The sequence below is a fragment of the Patella vulgata genome, chromosome 4 (genome assembly GCF_932274485.2).
Source record: "Patella vulgata chromosome 4, xgPatVulg1.2, whole genome shotgun sequence".
Taxonomy (NCBI): Eukaryota; Metazoa; Mollusca; class Gastropoda; family Patellidae; genus Patella; species Patella vulgata.
Genome location: NC_065882.2, coordinates 53,870,860 through 53,894,725, shown reverse-complemented (window position 1 = coordinate 53,894,725; position 23,866 = coordinate 53,870,860). Strand labels below are relative to the sequence as shown.

The 23,866-nt window shown below is 37.3% G+C and overlaps 1 protein-coding gene across 1 annotated transcript; it reads right to left on the bottom strand.

Annotated features, from left to right (window-relative positions):
• Nucleotides 1-6,938: 6,938 nt before the first annotated feature.
• LOC126818269 (homeobox protein TGIF2) lies at nt 6,939-9,770 on the bottom strand. Its single transcript, XM_050545584.2, has 2 exons — nt 9,604-9,770; nt 6,939-9,027 (listed from the first exon to the last, which is right to left on the bottom strand). Exons 1-2 carry the CDS (start codon nt 9,638-9,640, stop codon nt 8,240-8,242), a joined length of 825 nt encoding a protein of 274 aa, XP_050401541.1. The 5' UTR covers nt 9,641-9,770; the 3' UTR covers nt 6,939-8,239.
• Nucleotides 9,771-23,866: the final 14,096 nt, after the last annotated feature.

Below are 23,866 nucleotides of genomic sequence, written 5' to 3'. Positions count from 1 at the left end.
TTACTTATTTCCATGCAAACTGTGATGATATGTGTTGTAATTGAACCTAATTTTACTTGCTCCGAGCCACGAATAGTGTATCAGTTGCAGCCGTGAATAAGAATTATCGCTGTTACAAATTCCAGCGTATGCCCGTCTTCTTTGGCAAAGTTGGAACAGAAACAGAAAAGTATCTGAATAAAGACAGTTACGAAGGCTTCGTGTTCCACAAGTACCGGGCTAATGTGGCGTGTGTTGATATCTAAACACACGCCCGAGGGTTTGGGATCTCATCTTATAAAGTAGGCAACAGCAATCTGACATACGACATTTTATTTCCATCCAAAATCCGGGCTATAGTCTCCAACAAAAGAGCGCGGGGGAATCAGGTGATCGTGCGACAGGAATAACCTGTCAAAGAGGTACCATAAGTGGGGTACATAAGGAGATATTCTCTACACTAATGAGAACCAGCATACGCCATACAGTGTGCTATGATGGAAATTTTAACCGGGCAGCAATTGAATTCCAACAGTCAAGGGTTCGTCAAGGGTTATTTTACGTGAACGCCAATGTGTACCTGTGACCTCGGTTTTTCGTTCCACCTGGGCGGCTAAGCGCTGTCATTGTCAGGCCCTCCGTCCCAAGCAGAAAACCACGCCGGTAAATCCGAGGAACTGTTTGTTATAAAGACTCACCAATGCTCTTAGATATGGTTTATATTATTATCTAAATTCGTTCAATAACATTAATAATGCAAACACACATCATTGTTTGATACAAGACATTGTGTGATGGCGTTCGGTTCCGAACGATATCGCTACGTAAACTAATGGGCACATAAAGAGGGACGGGAATTTAAATTAGCTAAAGGGTTGAACACACACGAATTGGAGGTTTATAGTCAGTGGCATTTCAATGAGATTAAGTCAAAATAGATTTAAATACCTTTTGCACCATTGGCAAAATAAGACCTGCCAAATGCCTTAAGCATTTATTAGCCAATGCATTATGTAGTTAAGGTGTGAAAGGCATTCTTGTTCAACTACTATCCAGGTCAATTACATACTGGATAATCGAATCCCATGTCCAAATCACTTTACACCAGCCCTCATCCGGTAGACCCCATTATTGTCTACGATGTCACCCTTGGTGGAAGTGGGCGTAAAACTCCAGGAACGAACGAACAAGACCCCATTCTTTTCTGAACTGACTTTAGTATCAAAAGCATTGTCGAGAAAATGAAGACGTTGCTGACTTGCAGAATAAACTCCTCTGCCATATCTGAGTATTTGTGATCGATATAATGAGTACAATAACATCCTCTCTTTTATTATTTTTAACCAGTGAAGCGTTTAAAGTACCAAACCACACTTCAAAAATAAAACAATTCAGGCTTTTGATGACACAGCACAATAACCTATAGTATTCTGTTCATCAATTTTTTTGTCAACGGATTTAAATGTAGGACGTATATAAACACACAGTGCGATGATGGCAAACTCATTGATAAAGCAATAAGTTATGGTGACATGTATGGCTAACCTGATTAAAAGCTTAATTTATTGACGACTATTATTGACGTGATATTCCGACTTCCTAATTATGTTCTACACGAAACTTTAAAGAGAACCAATGTCAATAATTATCACGTTTTATATATATATATATATATATGGAATGGAGAGAGAGAGAGAGAGAGAGAGAGAGAGGAGGGGCATTTCGGGACTAACAAGGTTTATTTTTTACTTCAATAATTCGCTTGCAGTGGGAGGAAACCGGAGGACCCGGAAAAAACCCACGAGGTTGGACAGGCGACCCTACTCCTTGTCACGTACAAACGGGGATTCGGAACCACGCCTGTTGACTCAATGACAGGCCTTATGATACAGCGCGCACGCGCGAACCATTATGCGGTCCAACCCCACTGGTTATTTTGGGACTAAGGTAATGGTACATTTCATTTCTGTGGTTACGCTTGTAATGCGAGATGGGGAATTTTGCCAACTACCCAGGCTTCTTTAACGTACACGTCGGTATGCACACGGGTTGACCTAGTGTTTCGTCCCACCCGAACGGCTGGACACGTTTTCCTTGTTAGCCCCCCAGGCACCATCCATCACGTAGGATGTCTAGTTCAGTTCCCTGGCCCCTCGATTTACCGCGTCCCTATCTTTGAAAGAAACCACACACGTGCAGAATGTGGAAGGTACATCTGATCTTATATCTCATCGTCACAATATTAATGTTATTTTGATATAAATATTTATTGATCATGTTCACGTGTGTAATGTTAGAGAGAAGAATTTTGTCCAGGCAGTGGCCTTTCTACTTACTCTTCTTCGAATTACAACTGTTGTTGATCTTTTACGTGCATGTGAATGTGTACATAGGTGCCGTAGAAACACGTGTGTTTCTCAGCAAACAAGCCACAAATCTACAAGGGAGTCTATTGCTGACATCCATAGGTGTGGCCAGTGGGAGTGGGATGTTCACACCAAAATATTTTCTTCCGGGCAAGTACCCCACCCCCTCCTCCGCGACACCCCACAAATAATTGTTTATGCGAACCTATTTTCTAATTCCAACTACATGTACATGTACCAGGAACCTTTGGCATACAATTCAAATACGATGCTGCCTTTTGGTTTTCCTTCCGAACGACGTGATAGTAGGCTGTACCGCAGGCAATGCACACGCCAAGACTGACACCTGGAATATTCTACCATGTAAATTTAAAATAAAAAGATATAAATAGATAACAATTTATATAGATAACTCCACACTTTTTTGTTACCTTTGAAATATACTAGATAATGGAAAAGCCTACGTTGACTTTCGAACAGTAAAATGTACAGTTATATCTGATATAAGAGACGAGATTTTGCAATTTAAATGACATTTCGTACACATGCAAATTCTTTTCGCGTAAATGCCAGGGCTCAAGAAGCGTGCCGACCAATGTTTAGCAGACGATATAAATAGCAAATAAAGATTTTCTTTCAGGACACTGAACTTTACCACATGTTTCTATATACTATACAGCAGCAATAGTAAATTAAAGGGACAGTGTGTAATTATTCGGCTGTGACATGATTCACTGTAAATTTTGAATTTTATAGTTTGGAATATTGAAGCCCTTTGCAGATCAACATAATATTGTTTGAAACTATCGAATCCAAGTAACTGTTTAAACAGTAACTCATTGATAAGTGATGCCTGATTGCTGTCGGTATTCTGTCGTTTTATACGAATTGAATAATTGAAGTGAAATGAAATGAAATGGAATTTTAACGTCCTACTGTTCTGTTCCGAACTGGGCTAATGAAGACGGGCATACGCAATACAGTGTGCTATGAGGGAAATTTTGCCCGGACAGCGGCACTACGGCCTACTCTTATATCGAATTTTACATGCACGCCACTGTGTCCACGGGACCTCGGTTTTTCGTCCCATCCGAACGACTAGACAGCTGTCCTTGTCAGACACTCCGTCCTGCATCACTGACAAGGAGGAACCACGCCAGAAAATCGGGATGAATTTTCTCGGCCAATGCAGGGATCGAACACCCGACCTCCAGGCTTGCGTGCCAGCATCTTACCCACTTAGCCACCGTGACCCCCTTGAATAACTGAAACACATCAGCTGAAACTATCGTACAATTGTTTTCCTCGAATCTTGTCATTCGGCTATATTATAACTGAAGCGGGGGGGGGGGGATTTTGAATTTTGAGTACAACTTTTGACAATCTCAAATTCTCGACTTTGTTTTGCCACACGCACAGTCATGGATATTTATCATTTGTCAATAGTTGTAAATAAAGCAAAAAACATCTATTTCACAGAATACACCAAAGCTCAGAAAAAATATTTCTTTTGTTAATGCTGTAAGCAGGAAGCAAACAGAAAGACTGTTGGGCACGCGTCACAACAGATCTGGATAAACAAGACATTTCATCCAGCATCTTAGCAGGCACAAACGTCACGCTGGTGTCATATTGCAGCAGATATGGATCGAGCCGGGCCAAAAAGGAACCAATTAACCATCCATTGTGAAGTTCAAGACTCCCGAATGTCCCGTTCTGAGTGATGTGCTCTACGGTGAACTTTGGTAGTGTCGGAAAATATGTTTTTATGGCGATGTCTCAGTAAGGAGACATTAATCGTTTCCACACTATTTGCTATGAATTATGGTTGAATGCGGCACCTGTTTTTGGTTATGCTTGACCGTTAGTGACTACAATACGGTATAGAATTTCTTTAAAAATAAATATATTATGAAGGACATCATGAATGTCTTCTATGGGGGTATTATACATATCAATATTTATAAATATGGATGTTAGTCTATCCTTGCCTATACAGTATAAATATTTTCATATAACCCATGGACATAACAATTTTTAAATTGTTCATATCATATCATAACCTGTTACTGAATTAACTTAGTCATGAATGACTTATTGACAATTTCATTAATTTTATCGCTTATGTTAAAATTGTGTTGTTATTGATTAGCCAGGGTGAATATGCAGCAGCTGGGGGGAATATGTAAAATGGTAGACCAAAGCAAACTGGTCGAGGGTGGTCACTTTGACATGTATGCCTTATTGACCACTGGTCACGTTTGTGAGTTTATTATTGACAACAGCTGGTATACATTTCTCATAGCATTTTTGTTATGTTTTGTGTATAGACTGTGCAGCAAGCGATGCAGAACATATCATTTCCTGTCTAACGGTAACTGTTTCATATCGTTATTACCATATTGAACTGTCACCAGGTGACACAAGCACACACAGCTGATACGACCTTTATTTGAAAGTGTATTTTGATTTGAGTTTCAACGAAGTTTATTATAATATCTAGTATAATAATGTCAATGTTGGGGATGTTAAAAGAGCATGAGATATAGAACGTCATTTGAAATGTACATTTAATAAACAGCAGATGGGCGGTAGTTCAGGGGTTTTGGATCTACAGTAAACAACATTATCCCAAAAAAATAAGATGGTGTTTAGTGGCCTACAGGTCTGGACCAACCGGGCTAATGCCAGTTATCGAAAAACGAAAAAATCATTACTTATTATTCAGAGTTAAAAAAAAAAGTTAATGATTTTTCCGAATTTTGAATATGAACGTAAAAACCAACTCCTCAAAATATGGTTCAGGCGAATAAGGGATTGATTTATATTCTCAAAATTATGACCAAAGTGTAGAAGAATACATGAGTCAATTTCCTTCATAAAATATTTGACCAGCCTCTCTGACATTTTCGAACATGGGTCACAATTCATTTATAAATCTATTATGCAATAGTCAAATTAAACATAATCAAAATATTTAGCCATAATCATTAATAATAACGGACTTTCATCGTTTCTACAATACTTATAGAAGAACGGGTACGTGTATTTATTGTCCGTACTTTTTTCAGATTGGAGTAATTTGTAAAAATGAAAGACCTTATTCCAATCCTTCAAACTGTGGAACAGTGAAATTCCTGGGTAAAGAATTCGATTATCCGGTAGCTATATCACCAGGGCAAGTGAGAAGGGGTGCAATATTTCCACTAAGCGGTTAGTTTATCGGAGTAGCGACGATATTCCGATTCTTCATATCATTGAGACACCCACGCCTGAAATGGTTTCACGATGCCGACGTTTTCGTAAACTCCATATATCTCTTGAAAAACAAAATATTCGATATTTATGTATTCACCAGAACCACTGTGACTCAGCGAGTAAGGTGCTATCTCGTTGACAAGGAGGTCCTTGTGGCATTGATCACGATGTTGGTCCGAAAAAGAGAAAGAAATGGGGTTTAACATCCACTCGACATAAACTGTCATTTCGGGACTAACACATGGTTCAATCTTATTTCAATAATTCGCTTGCGCGTAGTGGTCTTTAGCAGTGGGGGGAAACCGGAGGACCCGGAGAAAACCCACGAGGTTGGAGAGACGACCTGTCACGTATAACCGGGGAATCGAACCCCCTCCAATTGACTCAATGGCAGACGGTATGATACAGCGCGCGCGTGCTAACCATTCGGCCGTCCACATCCCCCCCCCCCTCCCAGAGCGAGAAAGTTACTCGGAATTTCACTCATGGATGGAAAACTACATTGCGTATACCCGTCTTCAGTAACCGAGTTGGTGCAGAAAAATAGTAGGGCGTCAAACCAAATTTTGTTTCATTTCTATTAGAATAGCAATATATTTGATTTGTGTACGGAAGTTTTGCGGTTGCTTTGTGAAACGGCCCCTGCACTCTGCGCCAGGACTTAATAGGTGCATACAGTTTGATGTTTAGAAACAGTCAGTCGGTGTAAAATCAACAACAATCACTCACACATTTTAACAGTTAACACTGCCAAAGAATTAACTTGGATTAAAGCCGTCACTTTCTCCAACAATCGTCCAGGTGTGATAAATAAAGCGTCACGCTCTGTTGATCTAAACAAGTCACCCACTTGCCTAGCTGAAAACTCACACATGCACAAAGACACACGAATCGGTCTTAACGAGAAATCCCCAACTTGTTTGTGTAATAATCTTAGCGGCTTGATATTTTCCCGCTCTTTTTGAAACGCGGAAGTAAAGAGATTGCTGAAGCCTGACCCGGTTAACGCTACTCAACCAACAACACTTGAACATTACAAGCTTGAAGGAATTTAAACAAGGATGGAAATAATTTATAATGTAGACTTATCAATCATCCACAGCATCCTGTCCAACAATTATAACAAAGGCAGCTTTATTTTATTAGCCTACTTAATATGGAGCTGGTTCGTATTTGTTTGTACACGGGCCGGTATATACAACGGGCCCTAAAGGCTAACCAGAATAACGTAACAGATCAACCACAATCATTTTCCAATTAATTCAAATAATTAATTTTTACTATTTATTAAATTTTATTATAATTATCACACATGTCAAAAAAAAAAACAATTCATTGAATCAATAATTATTCTGTACATAATATTCTCATACATAAATATATAAATCATTTGTTTTTTTTAACTTTTAAGTTATTATTATTCAAAATACAAAATTCTGGCATGTATATAAAACGATAGAAATTGTTTAAATGCACTTAAAGATTTCTGGGGTTTTCGGGTAGGTTGTTTTTTCCTTCAGTGTTTCATAATTGTATGTTGAACTAATGCCCTGAATGAATAGATGCCAGTGAAACATTAACTGCAAACATTTCAAAATCATTAAAAAGGTAAACAAAAACAATGATGGTTATATTTAAAAGTCAAACTGACTCAGTCTATGGACTATTTTTAACAATAAACATAGTTATTAGTATACAAATATTCAACAGACCCAAATGTCATCTCCATAATCCCTATATCATAAATCGCATATTAACATAATTGGGTCAAATTAGTCATATCTTTAAATAGTACTAACTCAATGTAAAATTTATTCAACAATAATTATAAGGCAAATGAAAAATGAACAGTTGGAATGGGTAGATAGCTAGTCATACTAGGGGTCTACCATGTCAAACATTGCTAAGTTGTGATACTTCAAACCTCGCCGTAAGCCATCACCACGTGCTTTTGAGGTCACGTGATAAATAGCTTCAAGCCATATGGATGAACTACAGTCATATTACAGTGTAGTACTGGGATAGTGACTTTTTACAACTAACTAAGCACAGCTATTGCATTATGCATTTATGATCTAAATTATTTGACTACATTTAGCAATAAGACAATTATATAATGCAATTAAATTTACATCATGATTAATAATGGGTGATTAATGAATGGAATGGAATATATTACCTGTTAATACAAAAAAAAAAAATAGCACTAATAAATTCAATGGATGAAAGAAAGCGATTCTTAACTTTCAAAATGCCATGAAATTGTAAATAAATGAATTAAGACTAGAAAACTTTTAAACTTTGATCACCATAATTGTATTAACCCTACAATTTTTTGAACTCTGTCAAACTTCAAAATCAGAAATTAATGTTGTGTCAAAATATAAAGAATTGTTTTTAATATATAAAAACACACAGAATTATGAATGTTTTAGTCTATATTTGGCAGTGAAATATACGTTAGTATATATACATATTACAAAAGGCTATAGTGTAGTCTACCTTGACAAGCCATGGGCTACCATCTGGTACAAAAACACGTGGTAGTAAGCAACACACATACGTATAGGATATATACAATCAGGGGAAGTAATTCACTAAAATTTCACATTGACTTCTGAGAACACATTACTTCTTTATAAACTGTTTTCTTTGTTGTGTTCACCTTTTTCTAATTGCCTCTGTTTCTCCAACTGATTAATCGCCACATCTACTAACATGTAAAAACAACGGAAAATGTCTTTATTCTGATCAGCAGGGGGAGATGGAGGTGGGGTGTTGTTTACAGTACTGTCATTAAATGTCAACAATGGCCCCTGTTGAGCGGTGAACTTCATGTTATGAGGGGTAGAAGTATTGTTTATTAATCGGGGATTACTTAGGGTATTTCTGGACAGGGATTCTGTATCCGAAAAGTCACTTAATGAGGTTTCACTGTCAGAAACATATCCATCTGTTTCCATGGATACAGGATAAAGCGAATCACGACTTGAAACACTATCCTCGGAATTGTCAAATTTATGACTTTCGATCACTGATTGACCATTGTATTTTCCATCTTCATAATCCTCCTTATCAAAACTCAACTGTTTATTTTTCCGTGTTATTGTGAAATGTAACGGATCCATTCCATCTTTTTTAATCATTTCTGGTAGAATTCTTCGCCTTGCATTAATAAACCAATTACAGACTTGCAGAACTGTCAAATTGGCTGAATTTGACAAGTGGACTTTTTCCTGGTCTGTGGGATAGGCATTATATCGATGTTCATACAACCAACCCTTAAGTATCCTAACAGCTTCTTTTGGTAAATTACCCCTCCGCTTTTTCAAACTGGACTCAAGACTGAGTGCTGAATCTCTCCGTTTGCCATCCCCCGAGTCGTACTCGTCACTCATCCATGACTTGCCACTGTGCTCACGAACTGAAAGGAAAAGTTAAATTTATGAGAATTTATGGAGTAACTACCTAACACTTAAGATTAAAAATAGCAAATGACAAAGAAACATCGCGCATAACATATGGCAAGCTGCCCAATTCAAATTTAGAAAATAGTTTCATCCTCACGGTCTCTAAAGATGTTTTTATTTGTGGCGAGAGCTTGGGGTAAATTGACATAAAGGTAAACAAAAACACGGTTTTAAAGCGGACTTTGAATGTTTGTAATCACCGCAAGACATGACTCCTGCAAGGAAAGGAAAGTGGGCCATCTTTCATTTGTCATGATTTGACAGCTCACAACTGTCAGATTTCAAATTTCGTAACGAAATGTCAAACTCAAAAAACCCTCAAATATAGAAAAAAGTTTTGATTAGGTTAGAATGTTTTAATGAAGAATTTGCGCTAATACAAATCCGTGACTTTTGTAATTTCAAACAAAGCCCCACAGCAAGCCGAGCGAGTGGCTGTCGACCACGTGCTTTCGGAAGTCTACATCTATTTTCCTGTTTTGTAACGAATTGATTTGTTGTTCACGAGAGAATGTGCAAAATCTACTAACCTCTTTTCGTTCTCATCTTGTCGCGGTTATCTTTCATGGTAAAAATGTCCAGTTTGACGGTTCCGATGACAGATATTCACCTGTCAATATCCACAAAACACCAAGCACGCTACCTAGCTCAGACCACGCGGCTATACTGCTATGTATACGACAGCGTGGAACATTTTTTGTTTGACAGATCGAGGCCACGTGGTCATTAGCATATGTATGTCCTGGCGTTTTGATTGGCTCGCAGGGCCTGGGTCAAAGGTTACGCCAAACAACTCGCGATGACATTTCCGATGAATATGAGTTATTCCTGGCAAATACCTTACTGATTGACAATAAACTTAGTAGATACACATTTTAAAATTATCCAGGAACATGTTAACAATAAAATCGAATATTATCTCTGTGTATTAGTTTATAAAAATGACAGGTTTAGGGCTTGATGTAGTTTCGCGCTTTTTCAATATCACGTGACTACACAAAGAAAGCTGTCAGTGTCAAGCGGCTGTCAGTTTACAAGCCGGTACAAACTTCAAAGTTTTGTGTAGCATTTTTAGGGGGAAATAGAGATAATACTCAACTACTTTGACGAATGCTTCTAACATAAAATACATATATGACAGCTTTTCTTCTTATTATTTTTGATGCCTTGGTTAGTTTTGTATTCTAATATGTTTACTGATCTTTGAAAAGTAAGCTGTATCCACAAGCTCTGGCCATGTCTATATTTAGGACAATGGACGGCTATCTCCAAAACCACGTGTTGCGAAAACTTCTTAGATACTCTTAAGAAGCTTTGGAGATATATTGTCATAGATATTTTTTTTTAAAGAAAAGGTGACATGTGGTGCAAAATCAGACTTAATGAAATTAATAAAAATCAACATAAAATATTCAGTATTCATTAATTAAAACAGCCCTAGACAAAATAGGCCTAATATTAATTTGTTCATTTCACTGATACTGATAGCATTAGTTTGGTTATAATTTCGTATTTCATAAACCACGTGTTTCAATACTGACATATTGAATTTCTTTCACCTGTGAAGCTGTGACATTTTAGATATAAAATCAATGGAAGCCGATTTGAAAATATAGATGCTAATTGAACATCGGCCTAATAACTACGCTTGTCTCACGAGTGGTACGCAACAGGCTGTGCTTTATTTATTGGTCGATGTGCCGTCAGCTGGGCCAAGTTCGTTTCTTATCAATTGTGAAACAAGGCTTGACTGGCGACTGGCCGGTCACAATCTTTGTTCGACGTTAAGTTCCTTTTTTACCTGACTAAATCGGACGGGTTTATTTCAATTCTTTTGTTAAGCACAAATCAAAAACGATGACATTAAAACTCGGGCAATTCAACACTGACCCCTGGGTGTAATTTCTATTACTGGGTGGAAATTGGAGGTGTCAGCAGGTTTTTACATACCTCGGGTATTCCCCCTGGCTATTATACAGCAAGTCTTTAGAAAAGACGAACGACAGAAGCAATAAATATTTCAACACCTTTCTCTGAGAAAACCCCGACCGTAAAACTTTTAATACCAGATATTAAGATGGTAATTATTGGTCTGTAGACCTTATAGAATGTAACATTAGAAATTATGTCAATTTGTGAACCAGAAAGGATTGTCATAGTTTACTCTGCCTGATAAAAAAATGTTGTGTTTGATATGTTGAACTGACCTTGTCCCAGATTCGTGTCAATACTAAAGTTATTCGAAATTAAATTGAAACATACTAATTATTATGTAAATAAGTAACCAAAATCCCAACTTTTTGTTTTATATCAAAATCGCAGACTTGCAGAACCGTCAGATTGGCTGCATTTAAAGTGAACAGAATCTTCGTGATAGGCATTATTCTTGCCATGAATTAAATTGAAACATTATAATTATTATTCAAATAAATAAGATAAAGATATATTATTTTATATTAAAATCGCCCAATATTCAGCATAATTTCATTTCCACAAAGTGAATTTTTGAACAGTGCCTTAATATGGTGAATGATATGCTTTAAAGGTAATGAGACGCGCGTGATTATCGATAATTAAGTTGTTATTAATATGGATCAGAATAATAAAAGATGGTTTGACGGTTAAGTGACACGTGTTACTCCGCAAATAGATTAACTAAAGTCTGCGATAATACCCCCTTTATGCCCACGTTTTTTTCGAAAATCAATCTATAAATACATCTGTGGCCAAAATGTCTGAGAGGAACAATGTCCCGAAAACCTACCTGTCGCAGACGGGACATAAATATCACAGACCACTGACTTCCGTGACAATGCAGATTTTTGCAATAGATTATCTAAATTACCCGAGCATATCGACCATTAAACAGGTTTAACTAATAGTTGTAATTAAATCATGTTGAATAAGCACCAGAGGTTTGTCTATTTTGATCGATTTATGTAATTAAAGTGAAGTGCTGTGATATTAATGAACATTTTTGAATAGTCTGCATTTCTCATGTATTTGTTTTTTAAAAGTTGTTACATTTGTTTAATGACATTCAGTTTTTCTCAAAATAACATTTAAAATATGTTCCCAATGACATATCGTGTATCTCAGATTTCAATAATCATATAGAACAATGTAGTTTTAGACCAGGAGCCTGTTTCACGAAATTTTAACTAAGATAAAATCCAGATTTTAGTAATTTGATTGGATAATATTAGATTGATTTTAGTGCTTAGCCAATCAAAATTGAAGTATCTACTAAAATTTGGATTTTATCTTTAGTTAAGATTTCCAGAAACAGCGCCCAGAGTACCCAGTTATCAATTTAACGTTTTACTAATTACAATCGATTACATAAACTGGGAGAAGATTGACAAATGAATCTTAAATGTCATGTATGGAATGGAATTTTGTGACTAAAATCCAGTTATTTTTATTTACCATTCTCAAGTGTGCAATGATAGGGGGCCATGGTCCAGTCGTTAAGTGGTCTTTTACGTGAACACCAATGTGTACACGGCGGACCTACATGTATAGATATTTCACCCCGCGCAATACTGCCATGATTATGAGACTAACATAGATCAAGTGTGCAAACGACAGAGACACATTTTTCTTGACGGCTACCCCTGTCGCTGAAATCAGGCTTAGAAAATCCCAACAGGTTTTTGTCGCGGCCATTGCTTTAATCGTTTAGATTATGAGCTCTTACACCTAAAGAAAATTTTTGTTACTGTTTCTCCACCTTTTTTTCAATGTTAACATAATTGCTCTCATTTTTTTTTATTTCCGGGTGTAGTGTTCTTGATAATAGTATTCGTTGAATGGGATCTTATATTGATTTAAACTTGAAGTCACGTGTGTCAATTTGCATAATTACAATTTCAGTCATAAATATTCAGGATGCGCATGACTGAAACCAGCTGCCACCAAAAAGTGATTACAGATAGTGATCTAAGAGAAGCATATTTTACGATGCAGGCGATATAATAACTGACATGTAAATATTCTGTCGATATTTTAATGATTGCACTAGCCAGTATGTAATTACGTGAAGAATCGTGCTACAGTCCTCCGTTAATCTCAAGTTAATCTGTTTACAAAAGGTATTTAATTTTCTAGACCTTTCGAGACCTGTGACTGTGAAAGTTCACACTTTCTAAAACAACCTATGTCGATAATCAGTCAACAAGCGTTAAACTTACTTAGAATCGTTTTACGCAAACAAAACCTTTTGTGAGCGCAAATTTATATGGCCAGACTGTATAGTATATAAATAATCTATTGACTACACATGGACCGGATTAAAGGTGGCTGACTACATGGGCTTCAGCTACGGATCCCCAAATTAGCTGTAAGAGCTTTTTGGTACCATAAGTAGGCCTAAATATGCCATTTAGTATGTTGTATATAAAGTTTGTGCCAAATAAATCTATCTATTGTCTGCGATATCACCTCGGTGGATGCGGACGTAAAATACAACTAACTAACAACAACAATAGATCTATCTATCTACCATACTGACATACAAACTGCATTTTTGTCAGTTTGACAGACGATAATCACTCTGACCACTTTTCACTGATGATGCAAGGGCCCCAGTGACATTTCAGCCACACGGGACGTAGCTAGCCTGTTAGCTATTATTTCGATTCCCAGTGATCTTCAAATTCCACTTCTATACGAACACGAGTAGACAATTCGACTTATAAAATTGCGACTAGCCGGTAAACTGCCAAAACTGGCAGCATCTTTACAGATTACTACTTTTTTAAATTGACTATTAGTGATATTGATTCCGCCAGTGACGCCATACTTTAATCTGTAATTTTGTCGGCGATATGAACAGAGGCATCTATAGAAAGCGTTTAAATTCTATATACATGTAGTATAGCGGCCATATAGAAATAGGTGGACCATCTCCTTTAAGTGCAACACTTTTGAACTTGACAAATTTATCCTATTGTGAATATGAATCCACTTTGCAACATAATTTGATAACACCTTAGGAAAAAACTGCAGTGTTTGTGAAATTATATTTTCGTATAAGGAAATCAGTGTTTACAACTTCCTTATTTTTAAAATTTTTAAGACAAGATCTTTAAATCTATGGAGATGTTTTTTATGGGTTTTAAAATTCACCGATACTTTATTGTTGGTTATAAATGTCTACAACGTAATATCGATTATAAGTACATGCACTTCGTTTAGTTTTAACTTCTCACTTCCATCAACAGTCAATATCCCACGCATGTGGGATTACGGCTACAATACGGGCAAAATTGTCCAATCGGTTGTTTTTGTATGTTTCTAATTGCGCATGTTTGCTAACTTAAACTGCGTGGATGGTGGTTACCCACATACATCACATATCAGTTATGATAACCACCTCACACCATACAAAATGTTGTGGATCTAAATGGCCTAGTGGTCTAGAGTGTCGCGCATTGAGCTCTAGCATGGCTGGTCACCCCTGGCCGAATGGTTAGCACGTGCGCGCTGTATCATAAGGCCTGTCATTGAGTCAACTGGCGTGGTTTCGAATCCCCGGTTGTACGTGACAAGGAGTAGGGTCGCCTGTTCAACCTCGTGGGTTTTCTCCGGGTCCTCCGGTTTCCTCCCACTGCTAAAGACCCCTACGCGCAAGCGAATTATTGAAATAAAACTAAACCATATGTTAGTCCCGAAAAGACCTAGTTTGTGTTGAGAGGACGTTAAACCCCATTTCTGTTTCTCTCTCTCTCACTCCGGTTTCCTCCAACATAAAAGACATATCACTATGGTGGAAGCGGACGTTTAACACCAAAATAATAATAAGAAGAAATATGTCTGTAAGTCCTTGACTAACCCTATAGTTAGCTTCGTTTCAGTCAATCATAGTAAAGCAGGGCTAACGATATTTCAAGAATAGGCGTGCGTTGAAGTGTGACTCCTCACAAAAAAGTGAGAATTTGGTGATTGGATGCCTCTATGATGATACGTGACAATCACTGCAATTGTAATTGTTTCAAATGGAATCTGAGCAAGTTTTGTCAAGACCAAACAAGCCTACAACGACAAATTGCGAAATGACCTCTAAACCTCCAGTCGTTGTAAATGGCAGTATTTACCTGAGAGTGTTATGAATTTTTATCATTATTCAGATGACTGTAAACCAGTCTGCCCAAGTCTAGTCGACAGTATTATATCTTAAAACCCATGGCAGGAACTTTTAGCTTCTGAAATTCTGGTCCAAACCATCGCCTCAGCTAGCTATAAGTAGTGATGAGTGTCGTGTACTAGACATTGTATTTAAACTCTTTCGAAAACATCTTATACAACTTTGGAGGTACGTCTACGTGCGCTTTAAATCACAAGGTTTGTCATTGATTGAAGTGGCATTGTTTCGATTTCCCACATGTAAGTAGTAGGTAGGGGCGGTGGGGATGGGGCTGACCTAAGATACCCGAAAAAATTCCGGTGTACAGACGAGCACTACCCGTCTGCCCGCTCTACCCCCCACCCCCCTTCTATCTGCCCACCTGACTTGTTGGTCAATGGCCGGATACCTATCGTGTTTGAATGATGATGATGATGATATGATGAAAATGACGACGACGAGGAACACAATGATGGCCACATAAGAATAGAGAGAGAGGAGAGAGAGAGAGATGGGGTTTAACGTCCACTCGACAAAAACTAGGTCATTTCAGGACTAACATATGGTTTAATTTGGGGTTTTTTTCATTTCAATAATTCGCTTGCGCGTAGGGGTCTTTAACAGTGGGAGGAAACCGGAGGACTGGGAGAAAACCCACGAGGTTGGACAGGCGACCCCACTCCTTGTCACGTACAACCGGGGAATCGAAACCCCGCCAGTTGACTTAATGACAGCGCGCGCGTGCTAACCATTCGGCCACCCAGCCCCACCACATAAGAAAAACTATCTAAGTTGTTACTGCGTAAATACACTGTTAAAAATAATAAGGTAGTTTACACCAATTCGGGTAGAAACTAGTTGCCACCTAAATAGGGGAAACTCCTAACCCTTAGTAATGTAAACCGATAACACCAACTAGGTAACCTGCCAGATACACAACATTCGGATGAGTGTTACACTCAGACAGTGTAATGTTACACTTAGATTAAGCATTACCCCTCAAGGATGTATTGTAAGTTACACTTCCATTTTAATTATTATACCGAAGCGGGTGTAGTTTGTTTTGTTGAAAACACTGTTGTAGACTATTGTAGGTTGGATATTTATTTCAAGCCAACGACTTCTAACTTCAGAAATCCTGAAATTGACTATAGGCCTCTATGATACCTGGCTTAATTTTACGACAACGACATTAAATTCACAAATGTCAATCAGATTGATTCAAATTCAACTGCTGCTGGGCAATTAGACAATCAGTATCAATTTACAATGAATATAAGTCATGAGGAAAAATCAATACACATATCTTTACCACTTAGCTGAACAATGTGGTTTATTCATTTATGCACCTCATCTGAATTAATAATAATTAATTAAGATATAGTACTTGGTAATATTTTGGAACATTTACGCCTCTTTGAGTGTAAACAAGCTAACATAATCTATACTTGAGGCGTTATGAAAATGTATTAAGATTATTATACATGATAATATTCTGGAAGACTTATATTCGTTACGAGTAAACACTCTAAAATGAGTTATACCGGTGTTACTAATACCTCATGAATATCGATTACACTTTTGCGATCCAATAAATGGTGTAAAATTAACACTGTTGTAGGATATATTCCCTAATAATAGTTACACCCTTTGGTGTAAATGCAGTATAACACTGGTAGTGGCATAGCTTATCCAAAACACTTCACAATTACACCTAATCAGGTGTTCAGTAAAGTCACGAATATCGGTTACACTTGTTGGGGGTGTAGATCTTTGAGTTGGTTACCCTTGCAAAAGTGTCACAATTTTAAAACGCTAGAAGTGGTGTAAAGTTTACGCTGAATTAACACTGCGTATAGTTTTTAATAACACCCATTTTTAACAGTGTAGAAATAATATCATATTATTATTTAATGGCCAAGAACTCTGTATAGAGTATTTTAATTTCCTCAACAACAACAATTGGCAACCCAATTTTATACCGGTTTAACTTTATCCGTCTCAATAAAGATTTTTTTTTTTATCTTTAATCAGTGTCAACGTCATTAACTATTTTGTTTACTCATTTGGATTTACCTTTTACCTGCAATTTCATAACACTTCATAAAATTGTAATCTTACAACAAATATTGAAAAGGAGGAAATAAAACTAGCAAAGTTTATTGACGTGTCTTATATTAATACTAAGTCCGTTTTAAAAAAAAAAATTTTATGCTCATTCTTTTTATTTCAAAAAATGACTGATATGGCCTTATAAGTTGTCACTTGAATCGATTCAACCGTGTAAAGAATACATATATGTAATATAGTCATAACCGATTCAAAATTATGTTTTATAATGCATTCAATGCCTTTTTATGTATGCATGTTTATACAGGATAGGTCTTGTTTTGTAGCTTGTGTGCCCCTTATACATTCCACTTCCTTATAACAAGGTAAACATGCAGACGTCTTGACAAATACCCTACCTGTATGAAGCACGTAGATAGGAATAAAAAGAGCGTTCCACTCTAATTCCCAGAACACTTAAAAAGACATCTTTACGAATGATTTAGTTCATTCGCCCTTTATTCGAAAAAAAAGAAGAAAAGAGAAAATCGTTAGATAAATAATAGACCACAGGTTGACCATCTTTGGTCGCGTGCTTTTAATCAGTTACGTACACCAACCCAGTTGTTGTTTGCGGGCAGTGGTTACTATGTTTTATTTCTGGAGAAAAATATTAATGCGATTATCATTGTAAGCGTTGATTTTGACATGGTCCAGCTGTCTATTAATAAAGCCTGCCACAACAGATGCACAAAGGTTAAAAAACTGACCAGATATTGACCACACATTGAAACACTGTCTTTAAGAAATTAAAATACGTGACGTAGTTTTAGGCTATATATTTAGCGTCAGATATCTCACATCTTTTAAAAACAAAATGCATCGGCGCGATTGAATGAACATTTTAATATAAAGATCCATAGAGTACTTATAAACCTTAAAGTGGCACTTAATCTAAATATTGTGCATCATTCGGAACATTATGTTTGGAATTAAATAATCTAAGCATATAGTTCCATTGCTATTACTCCATCATGCTAATTTCCCCTTAAAACGAAAAGAAAGGCGACTAACTGCTCATAATGGATGCCCTAATCAGAATATTAATTCAGACAACCTTTGACTTCTAAACCCACGTGGCCACCAGTGACGTCTTTCCTCAGAGGGGGGATCACGTGGCTAAGTGGGTGAGACGCTGGCTCGCTAGCCTGGAGGTCGGGTGTTCGATCCCTGCATTGGCCGAGAAAGTTCATCCAGATTTTCCGGCGTGGTTCCCCCTTGTCAGTGATGCAGGACGGAGGGCCTGACAAGGACAGCTGTCTAGTCGTTCGGATGGTACGAAAACCGAGGTCCCGTGTATATATTGGAATGCACGTAAAAGATCCCCTGGCAGTTGGAATTCGATATAAGAGTAGGCGATAGTGCCGCTGCTCGGGCAAAATTTCCCTCATAGCACACTGTATGGCGTATGCCGTCTTCATTAGCCCAGTATAGGAGCAGAATAGTAGGACGTTAAACCCCATTTCATTTCATTTCATTTCCTCAGAGGATTGCGTAACTCTTTGTCAGAGAAGTAGTGGCAAAAATTTATCCGACCCACATACTCAGTTTAATATTTCATCCTGTTAAACCATATACCTCGGAAGAATTTATGATCGCCGTGAAAGCTAACCTTGTATTGTTAAAAACTACGATATCTAAAAATTTTAAAAAAACCTTGCACCATAATGATTATGCATTAGCATAGACTTCATTGTCAATATACTGCTCATATAAAGCAGGAATAAAAATAGGCAATCCTAATTTGTTTCACGCAACAAAACAGCTATTTATTATATTACATACATGTAGGCTGACACACAGGGCATATGGATCTGTTTGTTTGGGGTTTTTTTTGTATCATAGTAAACTAGATCGAGACAACTTGACATCCAGAAAAACACGAAGAATATTAAAACTTGAACAAAACATCTCTATATAAAATATCACATAAAAATAACACTAAGCAATGTTTTAAAGGGGCATTATGCAATAGCTAAATCTGTTTTTCTGGCTTCAATTGTTTTATAAATTATCATTCAGCCAATTATTCACATTGTAGGCCCTTGCCAACTCTGTACATCATCAGATGGCTGGGATGTTAACTGGATTAGAACGCATGCCATTTTATTGGTACACGTTAAAATGGTACTTGGCAATCGAGACTATTTAGGCTAGAAAGTTCAAACATTCATAACTTTGTCCAGAATTTGACTAAAATCTTCAATATATTCATTTTTTCTCATCTATTTTTAAACTATTATTTCGAGAACGATCAGCTCATTAAATCTCACATAATGCATCTTTAAAAGAAAACATCACCAATGAATGACTAGGGGATATTCTAGGAGCCCCCGTCAGTCTGCATAAAGACGCGGAAAGAGACAATATAATATGTAGAGTTACAACAGACATAATACAGCTTATTGTAACTGGGTATACGAAAAGGTGGGGATTTTGCGCCACCTAAACAGCTAGATATTTACTCTTCAAAAAAAAGTAGGGGATATTGAAATGCAAATACCTATGCAGGTTGTGATATGATAAATAGTCATGGACACTTGACATGCTTTGAGAGTATGTTCACAGATGAAGAACTTATCGCCCCAACAGAACCACTGAGCTGCACAAACGATTAGAAATCGGCTACATGCAACCCATTTGCATGCGCGACGACTGCGTGTTGTGCCTCCATTAACTCACCAGCACATGGCAAACAGGCGTCAATTGTGTAGGCAGCGTAGAAATTTGGGTAAACGTCGATGGGCGCGTGTAATGTTCTCAGATGAACACGTTTGGAGGCGTGTAAATGAGCGTCATGCTAACGTTAACGTCAGACAGCATGACAGATTCGGACGTGGGTCTGTTATGGTGTGGGGAGGAATCACCATGACTGGCAGAATGGACTTGCATATTGTTCAAGGAAGGGTCACTGGTGTGTACTACCGTGAACACATCCTGGCACCGATAGTTCTGCCCTTTGCTCAACGTGCAGGTCAACGTTTCATCTTTCAAGATGATAATGCCCGTACCCACCGCGCTCGTGTCGTGAATGACTACCTCCAACGTCACCATATTGTCCATATGCCTTGGCCAGCCATGCGTCCTGACTTTTCCCATATAGAGCATATCTGGGACATGATCGAGACGTGTTCGTCGACGTCAACGTCAACCGACAACACTTCAAGAATTGGCCGTGGCACTGCAAGAGGAGTGGGTCAGATTGCCCCAAATCGTGATTGGGCGGTTGATTAGAAGCATGCCACGGCGAATTGCTGAATGTATGAGGATTGGTGGAGCAATTACTCATTATTTAGACAAAAATTGGGCCGTCAGGCAATTGGCCTGTTATTAACATACACTGGTTACCTCTAATAAAAACAGCTGTGCATTTCCGCAGTTTTGTATTGTTTCTGAATATCCCCTACTTTTTTTTGAAGAGTATATATATGTCCCACTGCCGCCACTGGTAAGAAATCCTTTAAACCACCGTAACATGGAGAGAAAAAAAACCCGTCCAGGTGGACAATGTGTAAAATATAAAGATGGGTCATTATTAATGTTTATAAAATTTATATATGGCATGCACGATTTATACATGACGTAAATTAGATTAATATCTAAAGTTGATACATTAACAAAACGCCCTTACCCCACCCGGAGCCACGATGACTAAGTGAGTAATACGCTAGCTCGCTAACCTGAAGGTCGCGGGTTCGCTCGCGGTGTTGGCTGAGAAAGCCCATCGGGATTTTCCGGTGTCTTTTCCACTTGTCAGTGGTGCAGGACGGAGGGCCTGATAAGGACAGCTGTCTCGTCATTCGGTGGGACGAAAAACCGAGGTCCCGTGTACACATTGGCATGCTCGTAAAAGATCCCTTGGCAGTTGGAATTCGATATAAGAGTAGGCCGTAGCGCCGCTGTCCGGGCAACGTTTTCCTCATAACACACTGTATGGCGTATACCCGTCTTCATTAGCCCAGTCGGAACAGAACAGAACAGTAGGACGTTAAACCCCATTTCATTTCATTTCATTTCACTTCCTTACCCCACCAGTGTCGGATCAACGAGCGTCGGACTAACGAGCGTCGGGCCAACGGCGAACACCTAGTTCTTCATATAATCTGATCAAATGAGATACATTAAAACCCGTGGCTGCCATTATCTTTGACAACTGAATACAGTAAGGTTCATAATAAAATTGGCCCCGAATCGAGCATTTCAGCAGATTGTCCACATGACATACTATACATCGACTCCCCTTTTGCAACTACATGTATAACGTACCTTTTTTTTAAGTTTGGGGCCGTAGAAGGATTGGCAAAAGATATAGATTACAATTTAAAACTTTGAGCGCCTATATGGATCAACGATTTTTATATGAATCTTGGTAGTAGTACATGTATTTGGCAATTCTAAATGAAAGAAATGTCCTACGAGTATGACGGTAAAATGATCGCCTTTTTCTACATTGTGAATTGTAAATGAGACACCACCCGATAAGTTTGTACTATAGGCAACACGTTTAGTACTGATAAGAACACTAACAGTTAATTCATGTATAGTAAATATATCACCAAATGATTTAACAAGATTGCTAAGCCGGCCTAAATAGTCGCATAGGTGCGGAGTATCCTGTCACGTGAGTTCAGCTAATCTAAATTATGGGTGTATACGTTATGTCACAATAAATATGAATGAAAATAAAAATATTTCCTCGTTCATTGTGGCGTTTCGGTTTACACATCGAGTTTTCCAAGAAATGGTTATTTCTTCAGAATTGGATTGCACGGGTTAACTTGACTTCAGTTTTGACGAAAGTAAGAATTCTAAGTATTGCAATAACAGATAATTGATATTACTACACCCGGTTATACATTGCATACAGTGTCTCCCCACGAAAATGCAAATTGTGCATAACTCTGAATGCTTTGATTCTATAGATAAAACCAATACAAATTTCTCTTGCTTTTAAAAAAAAGATTTTACAGAATCGGGGATACGCACAAGTCGATAACGTAAGAGCACAAAGTTTATAAGGTTGCGTTTTATTTTTGACTTGATAAACAAACAAGTTGATACAAGATTTAGAAAACAAAGCAGGTCACCAAGCGGAATGTATTGACTAGGATTTATTTTGATCATGGTTCATCGAAATCGTACACGTTCGATTGAATATCGTTTTATTCTTGGTTTAGTTTAAGTTTAAGGTCCATCAAGTTCTTTCACACACCAACAGATGTTACACGGTAAGGTATGGCATCATTGGTGTATTCCAATATCAAGACTGCAAATAACATTTCAAGTGACACATTCAAACATGATCTTCGTAATGAAACAAATATAATTTAAAGATGCGTTGTATCAGTTTTAAATACATATTATACATGTAATGGTATCAATTTGACGGGGAGCGAGGGCGAGGGGGATCTCTTTTTTTTGTATGAGAGAATATGTATATGATATAGTAAGTTTAAAAATTTAAAATGCATCTCCACATGGTCCCTTTAATATCTATTTTCAGAATGTAATCAATATTATTGTTTGATATATAATGTCAATATGTCAGATATATTATACACCATACTACAATATGTACATATTTAAAATTTTCTCGGTTGCTTACGGCCAATTTTACGAAAAATACTAAATAAACTAAAACCAGTAAAATATGAAAACTTCATTCTCTACGCAGGCAGGAATGTTCATAGCGAGGATTAAACCGAGTTGCTTTTAATCCTTAAACTTAAAATTAGTATTTCTTTGGTTGGAATTTAATTTCTCTTTACATTATGTTATTTTTTTGGTTTATCATTGGCTCATATAAAACTTGTTAATCACGTTTTGCTTTTCCACGCTTCATAATGGCCTTGACGGCTCAGTTTTATGACGTCACACAATATTTGCATTGAGATACCTATGTGCGTATTATATTGTCGTATGCACGGACACTTTTATAGCATACGTTATTTTGTCTTGGAGTAAAAATATGATAATTAGGCTAATGTAAGCACCCCATTACAATTCTTTTGATTCGCCCTTTAAAGGGTGTTAGCTGTGTGAACACAATTAACTCTCCATGCCATCGGATGCCTGCGAAATTTGGTGGATTCAAATACGTTTTCTGGTGGATGTGGTTACTGTAAAAGTGGATAACCGGAACTTTGTTTATTATTGTAACAACGGTATTAATGACAAACGAGGCCAGAGTGAAGTAATTTGACTGATATTTCCAAAATATTCTCTTTCCATTATCTACTTTAGTAACAATCATAGCGAGAACTAATCTTATTCAAAGCCGCTTTAATTAATCCTTATATTCAAATGATGAAATTTTTTATTGGCCTTATGTCATGACCCTCTTTTTAAGAGTAGATACGTCATTCATACAAGTAAATTATTATTATAATTATATTGTCTTCTTATAGAACATATTTAATAAACACGGATAAGGTTATATTAAGATTTATTGTCAAACGTTGTATGGAATATAAGTCGGGATATTTATGGATGTTATAATGATGTTTGATATTAATGGTTTAGACTAGACCATATATATTAATATTAATCCTCTGTCT